We start from the raw sequence: 19,960 nt of genomic DNA, 5'->3' as shown, positions 1-19,960 counted from the left end.
ATAACTATTTAATTGAATAGTAGTATTCCAATTAACAAATGAATGAAGAATGATACAAATAGATCATCATAGTTGAAAACTCCTAAATAGATACAGGATCTAGGCAATGATATTCAATAGCTGCTAACATCACAAAACAAGATAGCCAGACTTTATTTGCTTCCTGGTGCCTAAATAATACCGCTTACAAGTATAAGCTTGTAAACAAAATATTCTTTCAAAGTAATTCAAAAATTCTGTCAAAGCCCTATCTGAAATAGATCAAGCCTCTAAACGCACCAGTTTAAAGTACTACAAGGGACAGAGCAACATGCTTGCTAGTTTCTTCAAATAACAGTAAAAACAAACTTCAAAGAACAAAAAAGGGAGAAGAAACCTACAGATAAAAGAAACCTAAAGGACACATTAATGAAATGCAATGTACAGAGCTTGACAGGATCCTAACTGAAGCTAAATAAATACAACAAAAACAAAAGATTATGGGACCACTTGAGGAATGTGAACGCTGACTAGATATTTTACAATATTGTTATCTTTTTTCCAGGTTTGATGATATTACGGTTATTATTCTTTTTCAAGTCCTTATCTTTGGGGTGCCTGGGTGGCTCAGTTGGTTAAGCGTCTGACTCGTGATCTCACAGTTCATGGGATAGAGATCCACGTTGGCCTCTGCGTTGGCAGTGTGGAGCCTGCTTGGGATTCTTTTTCTCTCCCTCTCTCTCTGCCCCTATCCTGCTCATGCTAGTTCTCTCTCTCAAAATAAATAAAACATAAAAAAAAAAAAAAAAGTCCTTGGGAATGCAAACTGGTGCTACTCTGGAAAACAGTGTGGAGGTTCCTCAAAAAATTAAAAATAGAACTACCCTATGACCCAGCAACTGCACTGCTAGATATTTATCCAAGAGATGCAGGGATGCTGTGTCGAAGGGGCACATGCACCCCAATGTTTATAGCAGCACTATCAACAATAGCCAAAGTATGGAAAGAGCCCAAAATGTCCATCGATGGATGAATGGTTAAAGAAGAGGTGGTATATATATATAATGGAGTATTACTTGGCAATAAAAAAGAATGCAATCTTGCCATTTGCAACTATATGGACGGAACTAGAGGGTATTATGATAAGTGAAATTAGAGAAAGACAAGTATTGTATGACTTCACTCATATGAGGACTTTAAGACACAGAACAGATTAACTAACACAAGGGAAGGGAAGCAAAAATAATATAAAAACAGGGAGGGGGATAAAACATAAGAGACTCTTAAATACAAAGAACAAACAGAGGGTTACTGGAGGGGTTGTGGGAGGAGGATGGGCTAAATGGGTAAGGGGCATTAAGGAACCTACTCCTGAAATCATTGTTGCACTATATGCTAACTAAAATGGATGTAAATTAAAAAATAAATTTTAAAAAATAAAAAAAAATCCAGCAGTTAAAAAAATAAAGCTTATGCAGTATTGTTAAAAACAAAAACAAAAAAACCAAAAAGTCCTTAGCTTTAAGAGATACTGAAATATTTACAAATTAAACAAAGTAATGCCTGAGATTTGCTTCAAAAGAATTCAGTGTCAGAGGTTTGGAAAAGGGAGGTGGGGGTATAAACAAAACATGACTGGCTGCTAGATGAAGATTACTGAAGTTGGATGATGAGTACACACAAGGAGATCATTATAATATTCTACTGTGGTATATGTATGAAATTTTCCAAAATTCAAAGTTGAAGAAACCAACTAAAAAATGGTGTTTTTTTTTTTTTAATTTTTTTTTCAACGTTTATTTATTTTTGGGACAGAGAGAGACAGAGCATGAACGGGGGAGGGGCAGAGAGAGAGGGAGACACAGAATCAGAAACAGGCTCCAGGCTCCGAGCCATCAGCCCAGAGCCCGACGCGGGGCTCGAACTCACGGACCGCGAGATCGTGACCTGGCTGAAGTCGGACGCTCAACCGACTGCGCCACCCAGGTGCCCCTAAAAAATGGTTTTTAACAAAACTTTTTCAAATGGTTAATTAAAAAAATTTCTCTTTGCATTTCAATCTAAGAATCACAAAGTTACTGGATGACAAGCTTATCATTTCATTTAAAATTTTCATTCCTTAATGACATTTTGATCTGTATCCATTCTTTTTGTTTAAGCCTCTATCTCCTAGACTTTTAGAAGCTAGCTTTTGTCTGTTACAGCAGCCTTGAAATACTAGTCCAAGTGTTGGCAAACTTCAAGCCCTCAGCCTGCTTCTCTATAGACATGAAGCTAAGAATGCTTTTTCATTTTTAAAGGGTTGTGAAAGGTAAAAAAGAATACGTAAAAGCAACAGTATGTAGCCCACAAAGGCTAAAATATTTATTAACCAGTTATGTTTGGGAAGTCATTTCCCATACACAACAAAGAAGCTTCTGCCCATTATGGATACATGGAAGACATTTAACTAGGAAATAATCATGACCCTGTCAGAAGCCCAGCATCACAAACTATGAGAAATTTATACCTGAGGGACCTGAAATTCCTATGAACCACAGAAGATTAATGTAAGATCTGTGGGGTTTTTTTTACCATGATGAATCTTTAATACGTATATTGAGCCTCATATAAATTGCGTACATTTTTTAAAAGTTTATTTACATGTTGAGACAGAGACAGAGCGCATGCAGGAGTGTGGAGGAGGAAGGGCAGAGAAAGAGAGAATGGCTGTCAGTGTGGAGCCTGACCCAGGGCTTGATCTCACAAACCATGAGATCATGACCTAAGCTGAAATCCTGAGTCGAACACTTAACTGACTGAGCCACCCAGGCACCCCAAGTTGTGTGCATTAAAAAAAAATGTGTATTTATTTTTGAGAGACAGCAAGTGGGGAAGGGGAAGAGAGAAATGGAGAGAGAGAATCTGAAGCAGGCTCTGCGAGGTCAGCACAGAGCCTGATGTAGGGCAGAAACGCACAAACCATGAGACCATGACCTGAGCTGAAATCAAGAGTCAGATACTCAACTGACTGAGCCACCCAGGCGCCCCAAGTTGTGTGCATTTTAAATGTATATGAGCTTTTTGATTCATGAAGCACTGAAAAAGGATAAACATCAACAATAAAGCATGCTATATATTTTCCTTACCTTCACCTATATCTAAATATTAGATTCAGTTAAAACCACTGTTGATGAACATATGATGGTCTCTTCCTTGAAAGCAAAAGCACTTCAAAGCTCAGTCATATCCAGCAGATCACAGACTTAAATAATTTTAAAATTGGAGTGATTATAAGGGTCACCTATTCTAATCTCCTTGGTTTATATATACAGAAAGCAGGTGAAGTGACTTTCACACAGGTAATAAGCTGTACATAAAAAGACCTAGAGAAGCAATTTAAGGAAGTGAACTAGGAGGTTTTTTTAACGCATATAATGAAGTTACTTTCTTGGTTACATTCAAATCTATTTTAAGTCTAGTCCCTGAGAAATAAGATTGCACAACGCTCCTCAGCTAAAAACCAACAGGAGATCTTAATTTCCGTTTCCATAGTCACAAAAACTGACCCTGACCTCTCTCCACAGAATTATAGCTAGTCATCAAGCCCCATGAGAACCCAAACTATGTTCCCATCCTGTGACTAAGGTTAAAAGGACTACCCCTCCTCCAACTTTCCCCTGAGACATCTGGCAACTTCTATGCGTATCTGTTTTGATTATGTAGTATGGATCCTTTTGCTAATAGGAACAGAAAATAGAAAAATATGTGAGAAGTGGGTAGAGACAGGAATCTTTTTGAAAACAAATTGATTATATTTCCATTACCAAAACTGTTTCTTTACTGTTACACTCAATTTTTTTCCTTTTAGATTTATAAAGACAGCTGATATCTGTAATCCTAACCTTCCTAAGAACATAGTTCTTTATTAGCAATGGGATTCTATTTCTGTAATTCAGTTTCCATTTCTGCCAACAATGCACAAGGAATTCCCAGGTTTTAATAGTTATAATCTTCTTTTGATTAGTCCCACTTTGAGTAAGGCTTTTGTGAATTAGGCATGTTTTAAAATTAAGTTTTCAGTAATCTGGCTGTAAAATTAGAAATACATTACTGACCTCACAGGGGTGCCTGTGAGAGTGAAGAAATTACAATGTGACAGAAAAGTAGGAATCATCCTGAAAGAGAAAGAATGCTAATCACTTCCAATTTCACCAAAGTTATTTTGTTTATGAGAGCAATATGATAAAAAATATATTACTTTACACTTAAAAATGATTAATATGTTTTTAAGCCACAATTAAAAATAAATTTTTAAAAATTACCTTCCTTTGATAAACAAAATACGGTATATACATATAATGGAACATTATTCACACTTAAAAGGGAAGAAAATTCTTATTTCTTTTTAAAAATTTAAGTTTTAAGTTTTATTATTTTTATTTTTTTTTTTATTATGTTTTTCAATGTTTCATTTATTTTTGAGAGAGAGAGAAAGAGAGAGAGAGTACAAGCTGGGGAGGGGCAGACAGAGGAAGACATAGACTCCAAAGCAGGCTCCAGGCTCTGAGCTGTCAGCACACAGCCTAACATGGAGCTCGAACTCGTGAACCACGAGATCGTGACCTCAGCCGAAGTCGGATGCTCAACCGACTGAGCCACCAAGGCGCCCCCAAATTTTAATTTTTTAAATTCAAGTATAATTAACAGTGTTATAATAGTTTCATGTATACAATACAATGATTCTACAATTCTATACATTACTCAATGTTCACTGGTAAGTATGTTCTTAATCCTCTTTACCTAATTTCACCCACCTATCCGTGGCAACCACCAGTTTGTTCTCTGTATTTAAGATGCTGTTTTTTGTCTCTTTTTGTTTGTTCTTTTGTTTCCTAAGTTCCACATGTGAGTAAAATCATATGGTATTTGTCTTTCTCTGATTTATTTCAATTAGCATTATACCCTCTAGGTTTGGTCATGTTGTTGCAAATGGCGAGATTTCATTCTTTTTTATGGCTGTGTAATATTCCACTGTGTATATATACACAATGTATACACATATATATATTACTTCTTTATATAATATACAGTATATGTATATATACACATACATATTGTACATGTTACTTCTTTATCCATTCATCTATGGAGGGACACCTGGGTTCCTTCCATATTTTGGCTACTATAAATAATGCTACATTAAACAAAGGGGTGCACTCCTGTTTTTCAAATTAGTGCTTTTGTATTCTTTGGGTAAATACCCAGTAGTGGAATTACTGGGTCATATGGTAATTCTATTTTTAATTTTTGGGGGAACATCCATACTGTTTTCCACAGTAATTGCACTGATTTTCAGTCCTACCAATAGATGGGAAGTGCACAAGGGATCCTTCTTCTTCACATCTAAAAAAGAAGGAAATTCTGATACATGCTACAACATGGATGAATCTTGAAGACATTATTCTAAGAGAAATAAGACAGATACAAAAGGATAAATATTGTATGGCTCCTCTTTTATGAGGTAGTCAAATTAATAGAGTAGAACAGTGGTTACCAGCAACTGGAAGGACTGGAGAATGGCAAATTATTGTTTCATGGGTATAGTATTTTAGTTTGGGATGATAAAAAGGTTCTGGAAATGAATAGTAGCTGTGGTTGCATAAAAATGGACTTTATGCTACCGAGGTGTACACTTAAAAATGGCTAAACCAGTAAATTTTACCACAAGAAAAAATATTACCTTGAAGGTCTCCAATCATCTCAGAATCATGACCTCTGTCTCTTCGTTCAGCTTCTAACACAGCTTGCAGCTGGTAATAGTCTTTGTCCATTTGTGTCTTGGAATTCTCTAAAATTCTATTTCTCTCCTGCAATTCTCTGTTTAAGGACTCTAGCTGACTAATTGACTTACTCATCTCTGTGTGACTCTTCCTTAATCTTACAGCTGTGTCTGATTCTGTCCTAAGTAAGTCATTGGCTTCTTCTAGCTATTAAAAAAAAAAAAAATAGTGAGAGCAAGAAAATAGGTTCTTGACCAAAATACAATCAAATTTACTTTAATTAATTATAATTTTAAACAGCTTGGTTAAAAAACTCACCTGCTTTTGTAACTGTGTCAGCTTCTCATTAGCAAGCTGTGAATTCTGACTTACTTTCTTTAAGTCTTCTAACTGATCCTTTAATGTAGAAACTAGAAAATGAAGAAAAAATGTAGAAATTAGAAAGTTATTATAGAGGAAACATGTAAGTACCTTAAAAAACTATTGTAGCCATAGTCAGCTACAATAGGTCTACTCCCAAAGTCATATTTCATCATGGAAGTACTTATATTTAAATTCAACAAAAAGTACAGCATTGTTTTACAATATAGACCGCAAGAGATTTGTTTTCAGCCTTGTAATAATTAAATTCTTTTTTTTTTTTTAATGTTTACTTTTGAGAGAGAGAGAAACAGAGCATGAGCTGGGGAGGGGCAGAGAGAGATGGAGACACAGAATCTGCAGGCTCTGAGATGTTAGCACACAGCCCAAAACAGGGCTCGAATTCATGAACCGTGAAATCATGACCTGAACCTAAGTCGGACACTCAACTGACTGAGCCACCCAGGTGCCTCAATATTTAAATTCTTTATTCTGTTAATAAGCTCAATCTACTAGTGAAATATAATAAAGCTAGTTCTAGTATTATTTATTTTTGAATAGCATAAATCTTTGAATATCTAAAGATCTAAAAAAACAGTTCGAAATTCAAAAGTACCAAATGGTCTTAGTGTAGGATAAGCTTTCCTCCCTCCATAGTTTCCCAGTCCTTCTGGTTCTCCTCCCAAGCAACAACTATTACTAATTTCTTGCATATGCTTCGTAAGACAGTGTATGTGTCCATACCCTCATACATAAAAACACACAAAATATATATTTTTCCACATCTACACACACACTTAAGCATATACAGACAAGCACTCTCATTTTAAACAATACTATTTTTTTCACTTAAAAGTACATCTTAGCTGGGGCGCCTGGGTGGCGCAGTCGGTTAAGCGTCCGACTTCAGCCAGGTCACGATCTCGCGGTCCGTGAGTTCGAGCCCCGCGTCAGGCTCTGGGCTGATGGCTCAGAGCCTGGAGCCTGTTTCCGATTCTGTGTCTCCCTCTCTCTCTGCCCCTCCCCCGTTCATGCTCTGTCTCTCTCTGTCCCAAAAAAAATAAACGTTGAAAAAAAAAAAATTAAAAAAAAAAAAGTACATCTTAGCCATAATGCTACAATGAATACCTTGTTTATATATCAGTGTGCATGTGCACAAGTGTATACATAAATTAATTCCTAGAAATGAATCACTGGATCAAGGGTATAGAAAGATATTTTAAATGTATTTTTATTTTCAACGTTTTTATTTATTTATTTTTTTATTTTTGGGACAGAGAGAGACAGAGCATGAACGGGGGAGGGGCAGAGAGAGAGGGAGACACAGAATCGGAAGCAGGATGCCCAGAGCCCGACGCGGGGCTCGAACTCACGGACCGCGAGATCGTGACCTGGCTGAAGTCGGACGCTTAACCGACTGCGCCACCCAGGCGCCCCTTAAATGTATTTTTAACACTAATATGAAAAAAACATGAAATTTTAGTTAATAATTCTCAAATTGCTGCTTGTAAGAAATTGTCTAGAGAGCTTATAAAAAATACCAAGGCCCAGGCCACATGTTTAGATCAATTCAATTAGAATTTCAGAGGTTAGGCATGAAATTAGTATTCTTTAAAGCTTCCCAAGAGGGGCGCCTGGGTGGCGCAGTCGGTTAAGCGTCCGACTCAGCCAGGTCACGATCTCGCGGTCCATGAGTTCGAGCCCCGCGTCGGGCTCTGGGCTGATGGCTCGGAGCCTGGAGCCTGTTTCCGATTCTGTGTCTCCCTCTCTCTCTGCCCCTCCCCCGTTCATGCTCTGTCTCTTTCTGTCCCAAAAATAAAATAAAAACGTTGAAAAAAAAAAATTTAAAAAAAAAAAAAGCTTCCCAAGAGACTCCAATATGCATACAAGGATGAAAATCACTCTTTTAGCTAAAACAGGACTACTGACTTTAATATGTTATACATTTATCTTGGAACATGGTTAATTAAGTCATGAGGTGTCCTAGGACTGTGACTTCAAAAATATATCATAGGCCCTAACCTTAAGACACCTCATGACAAAGACCTCAAGTATAGTGTTAGCCAGAAATTTCAGTGTTTTTCAAAAGCAGAAACAGTTTACCTTCATTTTCTACATTTCTCCTCTTCTCATTTTCCTGTTCTACTTTTCTTTGGTACTCATTAATTCTATGCTGTAGCAACATTTTCTCTTTCTCAATCTGAGACACTGTAGACTCTAGGTTTCTTCTTTGATTTCCCTGTAAACATAATGATAAAAGTCACCACTGCAATTAAACTCTTTATTTATTTAGAAGAATACTATATTCTTTTAAAATAAAACACACAATGGGGTGCCTGGGTGGCTCAGTTGGTTAAGCATCTGACTCTTGATTTTGGCTCAGGCCATGATCTTCCGGTTCATGAGATTGAGACCTGTGTCAGACTCTGTGCTGTCAGCTTGGGATTCTCTCCCTCCTTCCCTCTCTTTCTCTCAAAATAAATGAATAAATTAAAAAAAAAAGAAGACTTAAGATGGATTTTTTTTGGTTTCAAAATCAGAAAGTACCTGTAACGACAACTTTCTAAAAATAGAATTAGCTTGCTTTATAGGAAGACTGAGAGAAATCCCTTATTCAAACTAGATATGGAAAATTTTCAGATTTTTAAATCCATGAATATAAAAAGCTATGAATCTTATCAGAAAGCTGCTTTATTAGTTTAAGATGACCACACTGAATTCCATTACCAATATTTTGGTTTATTTATAATCCTAAATTAAAGATATAAATATGAAAGATAATAATTACACATTTGATAATTAAATGGTGCAAAACTCAAATGGTACCAAATGCTAGTGTGTGTAGTAAGTTCACTAGTCCCTATGTGTCTCCTTTAGTCCTCTTCCTGTCTCAACAACTCACCTTTTCTAAAATGTTCTATGTATCTACCCACTAACGCATATTTAAAAAGTAATGAAGGAGACACTTACTTTAGAAAATAAAACTGCAGGGGAGGGGAGGGTTAAAGAAAAAAAAAAAATAGCCAAACCTTCACAACTTAAAAATTTATCTTTTTTTCTGAGTTACCACTTCCATATCGTGCTTTTGAAGCTTCATTTTTTTAAGACTCCACACTGGGAAAACCTCCGTTACAGTGTTTTTCTGGGCTTTCCCATCATTAGGCAAAACTCATGTTTTAAGGACGATGCTGTTAGGTTTAGTAAAATTTGCAGAGATCATTCAAGATCTTTCTAATTCTGAGATTTTATCATTCTAACTTTTAATTCTTTTCATTTTTAAATTTTGATTTCAGGAAGTTGCAAAGATACCACAGAGAGGTTTCTTGTACTCTTCCACTCAGTTTCCCCTAATAGATACATTTTATGTAACATCAGCACAGTAACAAAATCAGGAAATTGATACTGGTATAAGGTATGTATGTTTCTGTTATTTTAGCTTATGTGTAGATTCATGGAACCACCATTGCAATCAAGATACAGAACTGTTCCACTGGCACAAGATCTCCTTCCAGCCAGCCACTACTTAAGAGCTTAGAAGCTGCCCTTCTCCCACCACCCACATTCCTGGCAACCAGTAATAGGTTCTCCGTGTGTGTAATTTTGACTTTCTTTGAGAATACGGTATTAATGGAATCACACAGTATGGACCTTTTGGGAATGGCTTTTTACACTCGATATAATGCCCACAAGATCCATCCAAGTTGTTGTGTGTATCAATAGTTCATGCCTTTTTGTTGCTGAGTAGTACTCCATGGTATAAATGTATCAAAGTTGGTTCAACCATTCACCTATGGTAGGACATTTTGATTATTTCTAGTTTTTGGCATTACAAATAAGGCTATTATGAACAACAGTATACAGGTTTTTTAAGGATATAAGTTTTTTTTTTTTTTTTTCTAGGATAAATGCCCACAAGTGCAATTGCTGGGTCGCCTGGTAGATGCATGCTTAGTATTTTAGGAAACTGCAGCAGTATTTTTCAGATTGGCTGTACAATTTTAAATTCCCATTTGCAATGCATGAGTGATAGTTTTTCTATATTCTTGCCAGTTTTGGTGTTGATGCTATTTTTTATTTTACTTGCTCTAATGATTATAAAGTGATTTCTCATGGTAGTTTTAATTTGCATTTCCCTCATGGCTAATGATGTTGAGCATCTCTTCATGTGTTTGTCATTCACTCTGATAAGTGACATGTCTTCTGCCAATTTTCAAATGAGATTATTTGTTTATTCAACTGCTGAGCTTTAGAGTTCTTGATTCTAGATAGAGTCCTTTGTGATATACATAGTTTGCAAATATTTTTTCCCAATCTATTTCTTGTCATTTCATCTTCTTATCATGTTCTTTCACAGAACAAATATTGTTAATTCTCATGAAGTCCAAATTGTTGAATATTTTTCCTCATGTGGATCATGTTTGTGGTGTCATGTCTAAGAACTTTTCACCAAGCTGTAGGTCCCTAGGGTTTTCACTTATTTTTTCCTAAAAGTTTTATATTTTCATGTTTACCTTAAAATATGACCCATCTTGAATTAATTTTTGCATAAAGTATGAGACTTAAGTTGAGGTTCATGTCTTGGTCTATGAATATCTAATTGCTCCAGCACCACTTGTTAAAAAGACTCTTTCGGGGCGCCTGGGTGGCGCAGTCGGTTGAGCGTCCGACTTCAGCCGGGTCACGATCTCGCGGTCCGTGAGTTCGAGCCCCGCGTCGGGCTCTGGGCTGATGGCTCAGAGCCTGGAGCCTGTTTCCATTTCTGTGTCTCCCTCTCTCTCTGCCCCTCGCCTGTTCATGCTCTGTCTCTCACTGTCCCCAAAATAAATAAACGTTGAAAAAAAAAATTTAAAAAAGACTCTTTCCTCCATTAAATTGCTTTTACACCTTTGTAAAAAAATCAGTTGGCTGTAAATGAGAGACACTGATTTATGATTTTCTTCATAGTACTGTCTTTGTTAGATTTTGTCATCTGGGTAATTCTAGTCTCATAAAACTCACTGGGGAATGTTCCCTTCTCTTATATTTTCTGGAAGAGATAGTGTAGAATAGGTATTAATTCTTTTTAAAACATTTGGTGGAACTGTCTAGTAAAACCACCTGGTCCTGGAAGATTACTTTTTGGGAGACTTTTAAATTATGAATTCACTTTAATAGTTATATAGGACTATTCAACTAATCTATTTCACGTTGTGTGAGTTGTGGTAATTTGTATTTTTGGCAGATTTATTACATTCCACCTAGATTTCACACTTACATGTTTAGAATTGTTTATAGTATTCCTTTATGATCCTTTTGGTATCTGGAGGGACTATAGTGATATGCTTGCCCTGTTTTATTCCTGATACTGATCATTTGTGTCCTCTTTTTCCTCTATCAATATTGCTAAAGGTCTGTCAATTTTCCAAATAGCTGGCTTTCTGTTTTCATTGATTTTCTCTATTGTTTTTCTATTTTCAATTCCACTGATCTCTACTCTTATCTTTATTTCTCTTCCCTTCTTTTTGCTTTGATTTTACTCTTCTAAGTTCTTGAGGTAGGTGCTTAGATGACTGATTTGAGATTTTTCGTCTTTTCTAATGTATGCCTTTACTGCATAAATTTATCTTAGAACACTATGTTAGCTGCATCCCACAAATTTTGATGTTCTATTTTCATTTTCATTGTTCAAATTTTTTTTTAAAGATGAAGAGCCATAACTTATTTTATTATTGTATGGCTGACACACAATATTATATTAGTTTCAGGTGTACAGCACAGTGATATGACAGTTCTATCCATTACTCCATGCTCACCATGTAAGTATAGTCACCATACAATGTTATTACAATATTACTGACTATATTTCCTATGCTGTGCATTTCATCTCCATGATTTTGTAAATAGAAGTTTGCACCTCTTCACCAATTTTACCCATATCACCAGCAACCATCAGTTTGTTCTCTGTATTTGAGTCTGTTTTTTTGTTTGTTTTCCAGATTCCATATATAAGTGAAATTATATGGTAACTGTCTTTCTCTGCCCGTCTTATTTCACTTAGCATATAAACCTCTGGGCCCATATAGGTTGTTGCAAATGGCAAGATTTCATTTTTTTTTAATAAGAGCCATAACTCTAATGTAATGAGATGTAATTAACATTCCAACATAACCTTTCATTCCCGTTTAGAAGTATCCTTTGACCTATGGATTAGTTAGAACTGTGTTGTTTAGTTTCCATATGTTTGCAGAATTGCTTGATATATTAGTCATTCTAGTTTGATTACATTTTGGCCAGAGAACACATTCTGTATAATTTTAATTTTTTTTTTTTTTTTTTTTTTGCAGAAGTTTGCTCAGGATATGGTCTATGTTGGTATGTATTCCTTGAATGCTTGAAAAGAATGTATATTTTGCTGTTGTCAGGCAGAGGATTTTACAAATGTTAAACATATCTTGTTGGTTGATGGTGTGGTTGAGCTTTCCTATAGGTTTGTGGATTCTCTGTCTAGAGAGTGATAGATATTGAAGTCTCCAACGATAATAATGGATCTGTCTATTCATCTTTTCAGTTTTATTGGCTTTTACTTCACATATTTTGTAGGTCTGTTTGGCAGATACAAATTTATGAATACTATTATTTTCTTAGTGGACTGATCTTAAACTTAGCATACTTGAATTTTACCTGTTTTTTAGAAATGAAATACCCAAAGCTGAGGATTTGCAAAATGGATTTCTTAAAGAGACTTAAATAAATAGTACTAATTATACACTGACCAATGGCAAGTTGGCAAAATATTATACATATATGCATAACATGTATATGTATTACATAAATATAAATATACAAAGCTACAAATGAAAAAAAAAAAAACTGACAGATACTATTCCTCAGGAGAAAATTAAGATAGCACAAAAACCACCAGAAAGATTAACTAAAAAAAAAAAACAAAAAAACCCCCAAAACAAAACAACAACAACAAAGGAAGTAATCAATAAGAAGGCCATAGAAAGTATATTTCTTTGAAGGGTACTCTTTATACACAGAGTAGAAAGATATCTATAAGCTTATCAAAAGGAATGACAATGTATTATATATTTGCAAACAAACATCTGAATCATGAAATTTTTCCCTGATAACAAAAACTTCTTGCTAGGTGACCATACAAAACATGAATGATTCTAAAATCAATATATTACTCATTTGATCACATAAACTTATGTTAATGTCAGTCCTTTTTAAATTGTATTCTTTCCTCCTTCCTATTTGTCGGTCTCTTTCTGATGTAGTTCGGATCCCATTTGATTCTCTTTTCTCACTTTTTAAATGTTAAGTAAGAACAATTGAAATGAAATTTATGTACTAAGATTTCAACATGGTTCTAGCATAAAACTACACAAAGGAAACTGAAGTTTAATCTAATCTGTATCACTTGAACCTACAGCTCCAAAGTGAGGCTTTCATCATAGTTCTCTGACTTTGTTCTGTATTTAAACCTATAAAGTTCCAATGCAATTTTCTTAGAAAACAAAACAATCTGAAAGAGGAAAAACTCTCAAACAGGGAAACTTCTGATTAGAAAACAAAAGTACCTCTTCATCCAATTCTTTCATTATCTTGTCTAGTTTTATGTTTGAAGTTCTGTAAAAACAAAAGCAATATAGATTAGAAATATGTTTATCTTTTTATTGCTCAGGGGTGCAACACCACATTCTTTACATTTCTGTTTAACTAAGATGTCTTAACTGTTTTTGTGCTGTGGATCCCCTTTGGCACTCTGGTAAAGCCTGTGGGTTTTTCTCAGAATAATATATTTTAAAGCAAAAAAGGATTAAAAAAGCCGAAAATATATTAAATATAGTCTTTAAAAAAATGTGTTTCAGGAATATGTGTGGCTTCTTTATTAATATATTAAATCACAAGATCTAGCAGCAGTAATTTCAAAGTAGTGATGAGCACAAATGATAGAGATAACTATAATAAATAAAAATATTTGTAGTATCTATTAGTAATAAAAAAATTCAGCTACTGCTAATAGATGTAGATTACTGCTTTTGTTCATAGTGGAAGGAAATGTTGAATATCAGCTATAAGTTAGGGAAAATACTTTTTCTCATCCAAGTTTAAGGACCTTGAATTCATCCATGGACCCTTTGTGGGACAGACCCTATGGATTCCAGGTTAAGGATCCCTGAACTTCCTAATGCAATACTTGCTAATAAACAAAAATTAGCCACTTAACCTTTATACAAGATTACATAGTGAAGAGAAAGGTGGCATATATGGATCAGTAAATATACCACTTAACAAGTAAGGTGAAAAGTTGAGATAAACTAAGAGTGTATTATCTCCATCACATTTTGTTTTCTTTGGCTCTGAATAGAATTCTGAGCTTCAAATCTGCATATGCAATGTTTCACATGTATGTTTCATCAAATACGTCACTCAGCACGCCCAAAATGTTGCTTCCTCTGCTCCACACTCTTACCTATAATATTAATTTCTTCCTACTGTAAGTGTCCCTAAGAAAGGACATGACCTAGGAACCATCCTTGACTCATCTTCCTCCTTCATTCCCATTTAGTTGAATAAAGTGCTGCCAACTAACTAGAGTGTTCTTTTTAAAAAGCAAATTTGATCAATTTTTTAAGCTTAATAACTTTCAATGTTTTTCCATCATCTTAGAATAAGTTCCAAATTTCTTAGCTTGTTAAAAACAAAGTCCACCAAGATCTACATTCTGTTTATCTTTCCACCCCCATTCCTCTCCTCTAACATTTTCCTATCATTACAGACCACTTTGGCCATTCCTATTACTTCCTCAAATTGATTTCCATTGCCACTATCATTAGTTTAATTTTGGATGCAGAAACTTCTCAACATTTATGCATTTCCATATTTTATACTTAGAAATTCCTTCCAAATCCTGAGATCAGTTAATTATCTCCTAATATGTAAGTGCTTTTCTGAAAAAAGTTTGCACTATATACTAATGTATTTAGTCTATCAGGAATGGTATGCAATAAGAGTTTTACTTATTTCCTCTTTGGCCCAATCACAAAAATGCCAGTTTTCCAATGCCATTTGTTGAATGTTACCTATTGTTGAATGTGTTACTTATTTATTCAATAGTTTCCACAAAAAATATAAAGTTATTGTTTGTAGTTAATAAGTAACTCAGCATTGTGCCAGGTTATTTTAAATAATATTCATCATTACATATTTCATAAATATACAGGCTCTTATTAGATTTAGTGAATTTTAATATTTAACATTTACATTTTAAAAAGCACCTCATTTAATGTAATCTAATTTGCCTTTCAGTCAGCTAATTAAAATGGGAGGAAAAAAGTAATAAATCAAGCACTAAGTGAATAGGCACTATAGTTTTTTAATAAAGACTTCCAGGAACAAATACATTTTAAATATTCTGAGGACAATATGTCTATAACTAATGCCAACATAAATATTACTTTCCAATTCTAGGCAAGACATTCTTCACTGAATGTACATAAGCAGTAACTGTATATCGCCATCTTATTTCCAATTAATTTTCAACTATTTTATAGAAGGCAAGTTTTAAAAAAAAGTATTTGCTGTACAACCTTTAATGTTAAAAACATACAAAGTATATTCTCACCTGCACTTCTGCTCCATTTCATCTTTTAATTGCATTTCATTATGCAGTTGTTCTTCCAGCTTATAAATTGTTTTTTGCAAATTTTCCTGCTTTAATCAAAAACAAAACAAAACTCATCCTACAAGAATATTCATAGAGAACTTAAAAATAACAAGTTTATGTTATTCTATACCTACTCAAGAATAAATTATTTGGTTCAATCTTACCCCTTTCCTTTCAATCTGAATTTATTATTAATTTAATAAGCATTTTTTCAACACCTACAAATATGTCAGGCACTGTGGTAGACATTAGTAATACAAAAAATTAAAAAGATTTGGTCCCTGTGCTTATGAAGCTAAGACTTAAACAGAGAGGCACAGAAGAATAGGAGGATGAAAAGAACCTACAACAATCCAAAGACATACACACAAATATTACAATATAATGTAGTGATGATAAAGTTATATGATGATAAAGTTATATATGAGGTGTTCCAAAGGAGGGAAGAGGTCATGTCTAATTCTGCCATGAAAATGCCATGTTTGAAATGAGACTTAAAATATGAGAGATATTTACTAAGCAGAAAAGGTGGTAGAAGAAAGGCATTTTAGCCAGAATGAATGAGTCCAAAAGTAGAGAGGTAAAAGAAAACATGATATATTTTGGAAATGGGAAGAAATCAAACATAGGCAGAGCCCAGAACAGACTGAATGAGTCACATAAAATCTGAAAAGGTGAGTGAGGCCATGATTCTTGTATGCAAAAATAGGAGTTAGGGACTTTAACCTACAAGCATTTTAAAAAGGGAAACAATATAGTATCTGCATTTTACTTTACAGAGACAGAGAGAATGCAAGTAGGGGAGAGGAGCAGGGGGAGGGGGACAGAGAGAGACGGTGGGGGGGAAGACAGAGAGAGAGAGAGAGCGAGAGAGAGAGAGAGAGAGAGAGAGACAGAGAGAGAAAATCTCAAGTACGCTCTACGTTGAGCATAGGGCCCAATCCCACAACCTTAGGGCCATGACCTGAGCCGAAATCAAAAGCTGGACACCCAACTGACAGAGTCACCTAGGCAACATTATTATTATCATTATTATTAGTTTCTGCATTTTAGAAATGCCACTTCAGTAACAATAAGGTGAAAAGAATAGAGGGAAGAGAAATTCTACTCAAAGTAACCAGTTAACAGGCTTTCGAGACAGTTCAAGCAAAAAAGCATATAGGTTTGATATGAGGCAGAGGCTGTAGGAATGAAGAGGAGGAAATGGATAACTGTGTCATTCAGAAGGCAGAAGTAACCTAATAACTGATTAAAAATAAGAGACAAAAAAGTACAGCATAGGGAATAGTCAATAACATAATAACATGTATGATGACAGTTGGTAACTACACTTATTATAGTGAGCATCGAGTAATGTATAGAATTGTCAAGTCACTATATTGTACACCTGAAACTTATGTATCATTGTAGGTCAACTGTACTTCAATAATACAAATGTTTTATTTTTTTTTTAATTTTTTTTCAACGTTTTTATTTATTTTTGGGACAGAGAGAGACAGAGCATGAACAGGGGAGGGGCAGAGAGAGAGGGAGACACAGAATCGGAAACAGGCTCCAGGCTCCGAGCCATCAGCCCAGAGCCTGACGCGGGGCTCGAACTCACGGACCGTGAGATCGTGACCTGGCTGAAGTCGGACGCTTAACCGACTGCGCCACCCAGGCGCCCCTAACACAAATGTTTTAAAAATCAAAGTGGGATGGGGCACCTGGGTGGCGCAGTCGGTTAAGCATCTGACTTCGGCTCAGGTCATAATCTCATGGTTCATGAGTTCAAGCCCCAGATTACGCTTTCTGCTGTCAGCACAGAGCTTCCTTCGGATGGATGCTCTGTCCCTCTCTCTCTCTGCCCCTCCTCTGTTCATTCTCCCTCTGTCTCAAAAATAAATGTTTTTCAAAACTAATTAAAAAATTAAAAAGTGGGATTCTGAAAAAAAATGTCAACAGAAGAAAGAAAGAAAGAAAGAAAGAAAGAAAGAAAGAGAGAAAGAGAAAGAAAGAGAGACAGAGAAAGAACAGAGTACCATTACAAAAGATATGGAACACATAAGAGCTGCTTGGGAGGGGACAGAGAGAGGATGAGTTTAGCTCTGGCACAGGATGAAGTGCTTGTGCCTGACAGGACAGGAAAGGAAATCCAATCAGAGAGAGAGAGAGAGAGAGGAAGAGGCGAGGAGAGAGAAAAGAGAGAGAGAGACAGACAAGAGAGATACAGCTTTGGAGTTCAGAGGAGCAAGCTGCACACACGAGATTACCTACAAAAAATGAGCAGAGAGCCAAGATCAGAATCATCCTGAGAAACATTTAATAATTAAAGGGGAGGGAGAGAAGAAGAGGAGAGAAGAGGAGAAGGGGGAAGAGATCCTGCCAAAGGGATGGAAAATAAAATCTACACAGGTGGGAAGAAAAAAAAGAAAGAAGGGGAACATGAAAGGGTTACAAAAGTTCAAAGAAGGAGGAACTGATTAATCAGTGTCATTTGCAGCAAAAAAGAAAAATAAGATAGGAATGAAAATTATTCATTATATTTGTCAATTGCAAAGCTGTTCATTAGCATTTGCTGGAAGGCTTTCAAGGAAGAGTAGAAAATTACATCAGCTGACTTTTGTATTTAGCTGTTAACAGAAAGAGTAGGCACATCAAATTTTTTTTCTTCCCCTGTGATCTTTCTTACCAGAGCAAAAGATAAAAGGTAGCAGCAGCCAACGACAGAAATTGAACAAGATCAGCCCAAAGAAAACACAATTGCACTAAATATTCTTTGAAGCCCGATGTACCACTACTCCTACAGATAAGTAATAAGTGAGAGCTGGGTTATAGCAGCGCCTTATTGTCACATTCCCTAGGTCAAAGATTCTTTAACTTTAAAGATTTCTGAGCCGTTGTTAACTATGTAACTTTAATAGCTCTAATAGGATGAGAATTTAAAAGACATAGATGGTCAATGGGGCGCCTGGGTGGCGCAGTCGGTTAAGCATCCGACTTCAGCTCAGGTCACGATCTTGCGGTCCGTGAGTTCGAGCCCCACATCAGGCTCTGGGCTGATGGCTCAGAGCCTGGAGCCTGCTTCCGATTCTGTGTCTCCTCTCTCTGCCCCTCCCCCCTTCATGCTCTGTCTCTCTCTGTCTCAAAAATAAATAAACGTTAAAAAAAAAATTTTTTTTAAAGACATAGATGGTCAAAACAGCTAACAGGTACTCACACAGTTCACTCTCCCTTTTTCCACTTTCCCTTCACATCACCTGTTCAATCTTACATTTAAGAGTAAATATATTAAGAAGCAAGAGAATTACATCAGCTTTTAAAACATGATTGCTACTTACAGTCCCCTCCTCAGTTAATAATATGTAGGCCACAATACACAGAGTTCAAAGAACTCTCCAAGGATGGCCAAATAATTATTTCTAACATATTTTTTTAAGTAAGCTCTATGCCCGACATGGGGCTTGACCTCAAGACCCCAAGATTGAGAGTCTCATGCTCTACCAACTGAGCCAACCAGGTGCCCCAACTGTTTTTAGTATTTTTTTTTTAATTTTTTTAACATTTATTTATTTATTTTTTGAGACAGAGGGAGACAGAGCATGAATGGGGGAGGGTCAGAGAGAGGGAGACACAGAATCTGAAACAGGCTCCAGGCTCTGAGCTGTCAGCACAGAGCCCGACGTGGGGCTCGAACTCACGGAGTGTGAGATCGTGACCTGAGCCGAAGTCGGCCGCTTAACCGACTGAGCCACCCAGGCGCCCCTGTTTTTAGTATTTTTAAGAAAAGTCTTGGTCAACTCTAAAGGACCTTCTCAAATCTAAGTAAGATTTTTTAACCTCTGTCCCATGAACATGAGCTAAATGGACAATAAAAAGGACTCCTGTCTCTAATAATTACTTATAACAGTAATTTTCAGTGGACAAATTAGATGGTGCTGACTATACTGGTTATTCTCCCATTTGCTTTCTCTCTTTTCTAGCCATGAAATCCATGCTCCTTGAAATCAATCCTTCCTTTGGCTTGAAATCTATAGACTGCATTACCTGGGTTTACTGTTCTACTTTAATAAATGGGAGACACCAGTAGGAAATCAAAAGGTGGGATAATGAAAGTGTTCATTCTCCCCACCTTTTTATTGCCTTACTGTGGTGATAGCAGTGTTCTACATTCTATGTTCCTCTTTGATGATGCTAGGTTTTTCTGAACTATGGCAACAAT

At 35.8% G+C, this 19,960-nt stretch overlaps 1 protein-coding gene and 1 long non-coding RNA gene across 4 annotated transcripts in view; one reads left to right on the top strand and one right to left on the bottom strand.

Annotated features, from left to right (window-relative positions):
* Window positions 1-18,772, top strand: part of LOC121033119 (uncharacterized) — a 52,162-nt gene extending 33,390 nt beyond the window's left edge. The window contains exons 2-3 of the long non-coding RNA XR_005791712.1: window positions 12,425-12,452; window positions 18,434-18,772. This is a non-coding gene — a long non-coding RNA (uncharacterized LOC121033119). The remainder of the gene's footprint in view (window positions 1-12,424; window positions 12,453-18,433) is intronic.
* The window catches only part of ROCK1 (Rho associated coiled-coil containing protein kinase 1), a 163,409-nt gene that overhangs the window by 58,512 nt on the left and 84,937 nt on the right, over window positions 1-19,960 (bottom strand). For 2 of the 3 annotated variants that reach the window (XM_040479259.1, XM_040479260.1), the window contains exons 12-16: window positions 15,718-15,806; window positions 13,670-13,718; window positions 8,205-8,340; window positions 6,060-6,151; window positions 5,702-5,948 (exon numbers count right to left, since the gene is read on the bottom strand). In XM_040479259.1, coding sequence (XP_040335193.1) covers window positions 5,702-5,948; window positions 6,060-6,151; window positions 8,205-8,340; window positions 13,670-13,718; window positions 15,718-15,806 — 613 coding nt within the window. The remainder of the gene's footprint in view (window positions 1-5,701; window positions 5,949-6,059; window positions 6,152-8,204; window positions 8,341-13,669; window positions 13,719-15,717; window positions 15,807-19,960) is intronic. The other variant, XM_040479261.1, reaches the window with a different exon arrangement.

This window comes from Herpailurus yagouaroundi, unplaced genomic scaffold (assembly GCF_014898765.1).
Source record: "Herpailurus yagouaroundi ecotype Mexico unplaced genomic scaffold, PumYag 142, whole genome shotgun sequence".
NCBI classification, from domain to species: Eukaryota; Metazoa; Chordata; class Mammalia; order Carnivora; family Felidae; genus Herpailurus; species Herpailurus yagouaroundi.
The sequence above is the reverse complement of the archived record's forward strand: the minus strand, read 5'-3'. Positions and strand labels throughout refer to the sequence as shown.